This window comes from Ursus maritimus (assembly GCF_017311325.1).
Source record: "Ursus maritimus isolate PB19 chromosome X unlocalized genomic scaffold, ASM1731132v1 scaffold_X1, whole genome shotgun sequence".
Lineage (NCBI taxonomy): Eukaryota > Metazoa > Chordata > Mammalia > Carnivora > Ursidae > Ursus > Ursus maritimus.
In genome coordinates, this window is record NW_024423319.1 from 40,506,955 (window position 1) to 40,516,009 (window position 9,055).

General features: G+C 56.8%; 1 protein-coding gene and 1 long non-coding RNA gene across 2 annotated transcripts in view; one reads left to right on the plus strand and one right to left on the minus strand.

Annotated features, from left to right (window-relative positions):
* The window catches only part of LOC121102551, a 42,463-nt gene that overhangs the window by 28,962 nt on the left and 4,446 nt on the right, over positions 1-9,055 (plus strand). The window contains exons 2-3 of the long non-coding RNA XR_005834636.1: positions 5,435-5,538; positions 6,517-6,649. This is a non-coding gene — a long non-coding RNA (uncharacterized LOC121102551). The remainder of the gene's footprint in view (positions 1-5,434; positions 5,539-6,516; positions 6,650-9,055) is intronic.
* Positions 1-9,055, minus strand: part of FRMPD3 (FERM and PDZ domain containing 3) — a 60,960-nt gene that overhangs the window by 1,396 nt on the left and 50,509 nt on the right. Inside the window, 2 exon segments of the mRNA XM_040629389.1 lie at positions 1,280-4,197; positions 5,751-6,557. Of these exon segments, the coding sequence (XP_040485323.1) occupies positions 1,280-4,197; positions 5,751-6,557 (3,725 nt within the window).

Here is a 9,055-nt window from a genome sequence, read left to right on the forward strand (position 1 = left end):
GGGTGGTGGCAGCAGTAGATGTGTGTCAAGGAGGATGCTAAACAGTGTGAATTCCCTTCCAGATGACTCTGGAGAGAGAGAAAGAAAGAGAGAGAGAGAGAGAGAGGTGCAGGACTGCACCGGGTAAGGCGCTCAGCTTCTTTTCTTAGAGAGACGAATCCACAGGGTCAATACACAGCCAAAAGCATATACTCAGGATTAACATATCACGCTAGCTTCCAGAAGTTTAAGATATAGTCATCAACACCCCCCACCCCTCCCCCATCCCCCCTCCCCCCACCCCCCCATCCCCAATCCGTAGCTAAGTCAAACTCCTAAGGACAGTCTGTCTGGTAGATGTTGAGAGAGGAACCGCACGCCTAGAGTGCCAGCCCCGGCGTTGAGCTGGACTGGGCTGGGCGGGCTCCGAGGCCTGCGCTGGGTCTCCCCAGGGCAGACGTTTATCACCAGGTACCTTACCCAGAACGAGTGGGGTGATCCCAGATGCTTGCTCCCTAGTGGACTGAGCCACCCTGCCCATCAGTGAGGGACAGGGCACTTTGGGGATGGCTGGTGTGGAGCTACTGGGCCTGGGGGCGAGGGCTCCCAAGGCCGCCAGCCTGTGGGGCTGGCTGCAGACAGCCCTGCGTGGTGGCTGTTCTCTGCAGACCTGCCACCTGGGCACAGGCCCTCTAGGGTGGCTTCTGCCGAGTGAGTGTGAGCCCAGGGTGGGCGGGCACAGCTGGGCTGAGCGCCCTTCCCCGCCGCTGGGCGCCGTGCCCTGCTGCTATCGCTACTGCTCTGGGGAGGGCGGCAGATGCCAGGAGGAGCTCAAGGCCTGCGGGCCTGCTGGCTTCAGGCCCCAGCTCCGCTGGCCCCCAGATGGAGCAGGAAGGTGAGCCTGATGTCACCTGTCAGCCCTAAAGAAGAGAGAAAATCCAGCTGCGTGGCAGGCAGGCGTAGTGACGAGGGGCCTTGGCCCTCACAGTGATGACCAGAGGCCGGGGAAGGGGTGAGGATACCCAGGGTGGCAGCTGCCCGGAGCCCTCAGGGACAGCCTCCATTCGGGGAGTTCTCACTCCTCGCAGACTGAAGGCCCTCGGACCCCGACTGGCCGGGCAGACACGTACACTCACCACAAGACGCAAAGACCACAAAGCTCAAACCTGGGGCCGTGGTTGGGGGAGGGGAGCAGGCCTGGGCGGGTGCCCTACTTGATGAGGGTTTTTAAGGAGCGGGTGAATGTGCTCATAACAGTCGCTGAAGTCGGGGAGCCTGGGGGGTGCCCTGGGGCCGCCGCGACAGCTGCTGCCGCCTGCTGCTGCTGCTGCTGCTGGCTAAGGTTCCGGGTGGTGGACTCCTCAGCGGCACGCAGCAGGAAGGTGTAGTTCCTCACCACCTCTTCGACCTTGGCCAGCAGCTCCTGGCGCTGGGCCTCGGAGCGCACGATGAACACCAGCCGCACAAAGGTCTCGATGAGGCTGCTCAGCACCTGGAAGCTGCCCGTGATGGCCGCCAGCATGTGAGTCGGGCTCTTGTCCACATTGGCCACGCGGCGGCAGGAAGCCCGGAGCTCCTTGAACTTGAGAGCCAGCTCGAGCTTGTACTCGGAGATCTGGGAGACGTAGGGCTTCGGCGCGCGGGCCTCAGGGCTGGCCACGCACTGCCGCAGGACCGTCAGCAGCTCGTTGGTGTCCAGCCTGGCGGCCAGGAAACCGTCGGGCAGGCCGTAGGCGTGGGCCCGCAGGGCATTGATCTTGGCCAGGCTCCCCTCGAAGGTGGACACCCGCAGGTCGATCTCCTGGGTGCGGGAGGCGTCGGGGCTGCCGCTGCTGCAGGCGGCGGCATCCAGCACCTGCAGGGTCCTGCTCACCACGGGCACCACCTGCTCGTCCAACTTCATGCCGGGCAGAATCTTCATGGGGATGGAGTAGGAGAGCTCGTCCTTGCCGTCGCTGCCGTCGTCCGCCATGTCGCACTTGCGGTAATAGAAGCAGTAGCGGATGGAGCAGCATTTGCCGCTCTCGCTGTCCTCGTCCAGATCTGCGGGCTTCCGGTACACCTCTTCTGGCAGAGAGAACACTGCCATCTGTCTGGGGCCTTTGGTCTCAGGAGCCACCTGGACGTAGGAGGGGTCTCCCAGGGTGGGCGACTCCAGGGACTTGGTTTTGGGACCCAAGCCTAGGGGGAGGCCTGCCTCTACCTCCTTGGCCTCCCTGGGCAGCATGCCCAGGGGTGGGTGTGGATAGATGTCTGAGGTCAGCGAGGCCCTGTCGCCCTGGTCCAGCTCACTGATACTGTAGCGACGCATCAGCTTCCTGTAGTTGGGAGCTCCCAGACACTCCCCCCCTGAGGCACACGTGGTCAGGCAGGACACGCCGCTCTCGGGGTCCGATCGGCACTCCCGGGATTCCAGGCTGGTGGAGCGGAGGCGCCCCGCGTTGGTGGGGCTGCTGAGGCTCAGGCCCGGGCCTGCCTCCGGCTGCCTCTCGGTCAGGGGGCCCCAGTCCCTCTCCCGCCCCCGGAGGCCGGGCACGGGCGTCTGGGGGGGCTGAGGCCGGCCCCCCCGGCAGATGCGCTTGCAGTCACAGCTGCGCCTCTGCTCCCGGGACATGCCCGGCCCCTGCTGCACCGGGCTGCTGCGCAGCTGACAGCTGCAGCGGCCGGGCGCCGGGGGCTGCAGGTACTCGGTGCCCGGCAGCTCCCCCTGGCTGGGGGGCTTCAGAAGCTCCTCGAGGAACTCCAGCTCATACTGCTTTACCTTCTGCAGCTGGGCCTGCCGCTCATCGGTCTCCTTCTTCTGGCGGGTTGGGAAGGTGGCAGAGAATAAATTGCGCAGCCGGAAGGGCCCTCGGGAGGATTTGGGCTTTGCAGGGCCTTCGGAGGCCGAGTGGGCTCCATCCAGGGTTGTCTCAAGCTTCCTGGAGGGCATGGTGCTCACCTGCCGGCTGGCTGCCTGGGGCCTCAGCGGGCTCTGGCCTCGAGGCTGGCAGCTGGGGCTCTGGCCTCGGGACTGGCTGCTGGGGCTGTGGCCTCGTGACTGGCAGCTGGGGCTCTGTAGGGCCATGGAATAGCTGGCCCGGGGCACCAGACTGGTCTCCTCGATCTTGCTGCTTTGGGGCATGCTCTCCAGCTGCCCCTTCTCCGCCTGGCTGGAGACAGTGCCCTGCTTGTACAGGGTGGGCTTAGACCCCTCTGGCCCGGCCTTGCCTGCCACCTCCCCTATAGACTGCTTGCTCAGGGACTCTCGACTCACTCGTGAAAGATAGCTTTTAGGAGGGAAGCTTTGCACAGGCAGCCGGTCCTCTTGTGGGGAGAGGTGTAGGCTGTCAGCCCGGCTACCTGTGGGCGCTCTGGAGCCAGAGGAGACCTCTGCGCTCAGAGGCTGCTGGGAATTCCGTGACGTCTCTGGAGCACCGGGGCTCATTTTGAACTTCAGATTCTTGCTGGCACTGCTGCTCATCACGCTGACTTCTGATCGTGCCATGCTGACCTCAGGCCTCCCCGTGCTGGCCTCCAGCCTTCTCTCCCCACTGCTGGGAGGGCCCACTATGGCCCCGCCAGGGGCAGGTAGGCTCTTAGGGTGAGCCACCTGCTGGAGGGCGGCCGAGATGATAGCTGGGGTCACGCTGCCCTTCGGGTCTAGGAGAAGCTTGGGGCTCAACCTGACTTCTTTGGGCAGGTTCTCCCTTAGCTCGGAGACCTGTTCCTCACTGAGGGATGGTGTGGCTGCCCTCAGTGACATCTCCAGGCCCGTTCTCGTGTGGCCAGGCCCTTTGTCCTCGGGAACTGGGGACAGCAGGCTCAGATTCTTCTGCTCGCTGAGCTGTGGGGACAACGCCGGGTGCATGGCCAGGGCGTAGGTTCGCTCCCGCTGGGGTGGCTGCGATTCTGACGGGGGCAGCTTCCTCCGAGCGCCAGGGGGGCCAGGGCTCTGGCCTGTGACAGCTGGCTGCAGGGCGGGGTTGGGATCTGGGCGCCCAAGAGAGTAAGGGGCCGTGAGGACAGCCTGGGCCGCACAGCTCTGGATCCGGAAGGGCAGGTCCTTGCGAGCCAGGAGGCTCTCCTTGTTGAGGTGCTGGGCCAGGAAGTAGGTGGTGTTCTGGTGCTGCTTCATGGCAGACATCATCTCGGACATGTCCGTGAGCTCCGAAGAGTTGGTTTCGTGGCCTGAGTCCAGCGATGATTCGGGGGTGATTGTGGCCAGCACAATCAGACCTGGAGGGACAGGGAGAGCGGCTTGCTGCACTTACTCCAATCAAGTCCTTTTGCTAGGCGTATGCGGAAAGTTTACGGGGAGGGGGCGCAAGGGCAGCCAGCAGTATATGAAGCCAGGGAAAAAGCCGGTCGGTCAGTCCAGGACGGCCAGGGGGAGGGGGCGGGCAGGGGGAGGGACAGAGGGAGGCAAGCTGCCAGCGGCTCCCGAAGGGCAGGAATCCGAAAAAGAAACAAAAGAGGCACAGAGGAGATCTACTGGGCAGTTTGACGGCAAATTAACATGCAAAGCGCATGCAGAACAACATGCTAATCATCACTATTTTTAGATTCAATAGCGAGGAAATGTTTGTCAATTGTCCTGAAGAAGGCTGGCAGAGAGAGGCCCGTCTCTCTCTGGCCCTCCTCCTCTGGCCAGGCCTGCCTACAGCTGAGGCTGCTGCTAGGCGCTCCAGACTCTAAGCAAAGGGAAATGCTGGCCCCCGGGGCAGGGGGGGGGGCGCTAAAGGGTTGCCGGCTGCCACCACCAAGGATGCCCTGGCATACAGAAAAAGGGAGGGGCTGGGATGATCCCTGGTCAGCCAGGCTGCCTCTGACCCCAATCTCTTCCTCTTTTCTGTCCACACGTCCCCTCTGCCTCACACGCTGTCTCATACGCATTATTCCTCACTGTTCCTTTGCTGTTGCCGTAGCGTTTATCTGTTCTTTTAAAGATGTGTATGTATGGAGGTACGTATCGTGAATAGGGGTGCAGTCTGACACGCGTGCTTGGCTACACGACGGGTGTACGTGTGTCTGTAATGGGGAACAGCATGCACGTCGTATGGCTCTCCCACCGAAGAACAACAACTATGAAGAGCTACTACTTACGATCGATACTATTAGCTTTACTCCTGACTAGGCGCTAGGCCCCGCTTTGCACGAATGATCTCATTTCGTGCTCACAGCAAGCCTCCGTGATAGGACTATTGTTATCAGACCCACTGGAAATGACAAAAGTGAGGCTCGGAGAGGGTTAAGTGCCTCGCCGAAGGCCACACTGAAAGGGAGTGACGAAGCCAGGACTTGAGTGCATCTGACTGGGAGCCCCTGCTCTTGGGCAAGGTAAGGACCTCAGCCCTCAGCCCTCAGCAGTGACGGCTCCTGGCTCCCCTGATCCCAGGTCACTAAGTGGTTAGTTGGTCGTTTTGTTTTTTCTTCCAGTCATGTGAATGCTGGGTGTTCTTTGCCTGTCTTCTAGATCTCTCACAGTTTTGCTCTGATCCTCCATCCTGGCCTGGCTCCGTAGCTGTCATGGCCCCAATCCCTGGGGTCCACCTGCAAGACATTTCCAGAGATGGAATGGTGAGAGCCAGAGCTCTAGCTCGAGCTGAGCAGCCGGTCCCTGACACAGCGTCGTTGATCCCCTGACCCTATGTGAACTACCTCTGGCCATCCACTGCCCTGGCACACCACGGTGACTTTGACTTCTGTCGGGAAGAAGCAATATCACCCGCTGGCCCTGCCTGGCCAGGAGAAGGAAGGGGAGGCAAGAGGGAGGAGGAACGGGCTGTTACCTGCTGTCTGTGGGGGTGGGGGGTGTGGTCCATCCTCTGAGGCTGCCAGGGCTTCCAGAGCCTGCAGAGTGGACACCAGGGCATCATCTAGCTCCTGGGCATGGTCTCGGACTGTCCGGGTCTGCACGCTGTCGATCAGTGTCACTGGGATCTCATCATACAGGAGCCCACGCAGGTGGCGTCCTTGTTCCTGGCTCTGGACCGCCCGGCGCTTGGGGTCATCCTCATCGGAACTGTTGTCTCGGAAACCGGGAGGGGGGGCAGCGATGGCAGGCAACAGCGAAGTGCTCTCATCTTCCTCCTCCTCCTCCTCCTCACTCCCAGGGGGTGGGAGGGACATCAAGTCTACCATATTGTCACGAGAGGAGCCAGGCCTCCCACCTTTGCGAGGGCCCAGCTGCTCCTGGAGTTTGGCTTTGCAAGAGTCACAGTAGAAATTCAGGGCTTCGGCCCCAAGGGAATTGTCCAAGGTGTAGGACCGGGCCCTGCTGGCGCAAGGCTCATGGTCGAGGCTGGCTGCGTCAAAGTCATCGGGGATCACGTCGTAACCCTGGCCAGAGCTTTTGGACGTGGGGTCAGACTTGGTCCGGGGCCTGGTCTCCTCAAAGAAGATTAAGTTCTCGTTGACATCTGTCCGGCTTTCCTGCTCCTTCCTTTGTTCCCGCATGTGGAGGTAGCAAAAGCTGACAAGCTCAGAGTCGGCGCGGCTTGACTTCCTGGGGCTGGTGCCCATGCTGCCCACATAACTACTCTCCTTTTTCCCCAGGTGGCCCCCAGGGACAGGGCGGTGGGCGCTGTGCATGTAATCTAAACCCAGAAAGAGAATCAACAGATGAGCCCTGGTGCCGAGGACCGTGGCTGAGCTCCCTTGGCGTTTCTGGTGCGCCACTGGATGGCAGGTACTGACAGAGAGCATTACCTGGCCGCTAGAGGTTAGGGGAAGGGGCAGTCGCGTTGCCACCAACCCTCAAAGTAGAGTGAGGAGAACAGCCCCATGGGAAAAGGCATGGGGTGATGGGGGAGGGGCTGAGCACCTTGGCACCTGGGTACAGCTGGGCTGTCACCCGGGTATGTCTGGTCTGAAAGTCAGCTGTCCACGTACTTTAAAAAGAAAAAGAAGTGAAATTTGCTTTATGTACCCCTTGGAACTGGCCCTGCCCCCCTGTCCCCGCCTTTCTCAGAGCCTTTCCAATCCCCAGTGCTCTGTTACTCCTGGGTTCCGTTGGATCTCTTCTAGCAGGGGAGATGGATCTGACCAGTTACCATGCCTTAGTGGGAAAATGCAGAACAGGCCACATACAGTGCCTGAAATTTCACATTTCAAAGAGGACTGTCATGGAAGGACCCCTAGAAGAATAAAAGCACTACTAGTAATATTCTGGGCATCTGAATGTATAAAGTACATGGGACATAGGCTGGGATATGCGGATGTGGGAGGAGGGTGGGGGGAGCACTCTTCCAATTCCTCACACCTCGTTATTTCTCTGTATTCATGCAGGGCCAGCCTGCCTGCTACACAATGTTCTAGTCAACAGCTTTTTTAATGATTGTACATGTGTACATCTGAGAATTATCCATAGCAAATGAAATGCATTCTCTCTAAATGGCTTCCCTCTCGTAGACTGTTTTGGGGGCCCTTCCCCATGTCATCTGGGAGAATATACTCAGACAAGGCCAGCTCATTTTGGTAGCAGCAGACAGAGTGATAGATGGCAAGCAAGCACTAACATAGGCTAAGGTCATCACACACGCTCCCATTTAATCCTCACAACAAACCAATGAGGTAGGTGCTGTCACTATCCCCATTCTGCAGAGGAAGAAACTGATCCATTTGGTTATGTGACTTTTTTTTTCTTTTTTTTTTAAAGATTTTATTTATTTATTTGACAGAGATAGAGACAGCCAGCGAGAGAGGGAACACAAGCAGGGAGAGTGGGAGAGGAAGAAGCAGGCTCATAGCGGAAGAGCCTGATGTGGGGCTCAATCCCACAACGCCGGGATCACACCCTGAGCCGAAGGCAGACGCTTAACCGCTGTGCCACCCAGGCGCCCCTGGTTATGTGACTTATCTAAGGTCACATGAGTCATAAATGGCAGCCTGGACTTGAGCCCAGGTCTGAGGGACTACAAAGCCCATGTTTTTAACCAGTACCCTATTGTTCCTCGTGGCAGTCAAGATGCTAGAAAACAAAACTTCAAAATGCCTTGATTTCCAGTTTGACGGGGTCAGTGTGTCAGTGTTACTTTTCACTAGAGCTTCCAACCATCACAAAAGCATGGTGCTGGCACTTCACAACAGAACCCCAAAATACAGGAAGCAGAAACTGACTGAATCGAAAGGAGAAACACAATTCAATGGCAATACTTGAACACTTCAATACACCACTTTCAGTAATGGCTGGAACAACTAAACAGAAGATCAACAAGGAGATAAAGGACCTGAACAACTATAAACTAAGTAGACATTAAGTAGTCACAAAATCTTTAGAACATGCTACCTACCAACAGTAAAATATACATTCTTCTCAAGGGCATCTGGAACGTTCTCTGAGATAGACCGTATAGTAGGTCATAAAATGAGCCTCAATAAATTTAAAAGAAATGAAATCATACAAAGCATGTGGGGTTTTTTGAGCACAATGAAATTAGAAATCAATAACAGAAAGAAATTTGGGCAACTCACAAGTATGTGGAAATTAAATCAAACATCCCTAAATAACCAATGCTTCAAAGAAGAAATCACAAGGGAAATTGGAAAATATTTTGAGATGAATGAAAATGAAGATACAACATATCCAAACTTATGGGATCTAGTTAAATTAGTGTTTAGAGACAAATTTATCTCTGTAAACACATATATTAAGAAGGAAGAGAGTTCACATCAGTAACCTAACCTTCTACCTTAAGAGAGTTGAAAAAGAGGAGAAAACTAAACCCAAAGTAAGCAGAAGAAAAGAAATAGTAAAGTAGGGAGGACAGAAAAATAATAGAAAATCAATGAAACTAAAAGTTGGTTCTTTGTTGTTGTTGGTGGTGTTGTTGTTTTGAGAGAGAGAGAGAAAGAGCATGCAAGCATGTGAGTGGGAGGAGGGGCAGAGGGAGAGACAGAAAACTGCGTGGAGCCTGATGCGGGGCTCAATCTCACGACCCTGAGATCACGACCTGAGCTCAAATCAAGAGTCAGACACTTAACTGACTGAGCCACCCAGGTGCCCCAAAAGTTGGTTCTTTGAAAATATCAATAACATTGACAAACATTTAGCTGTAGAGACCAAGCAAAAAAAAAAAAAAAAAAAAAAAAAAAA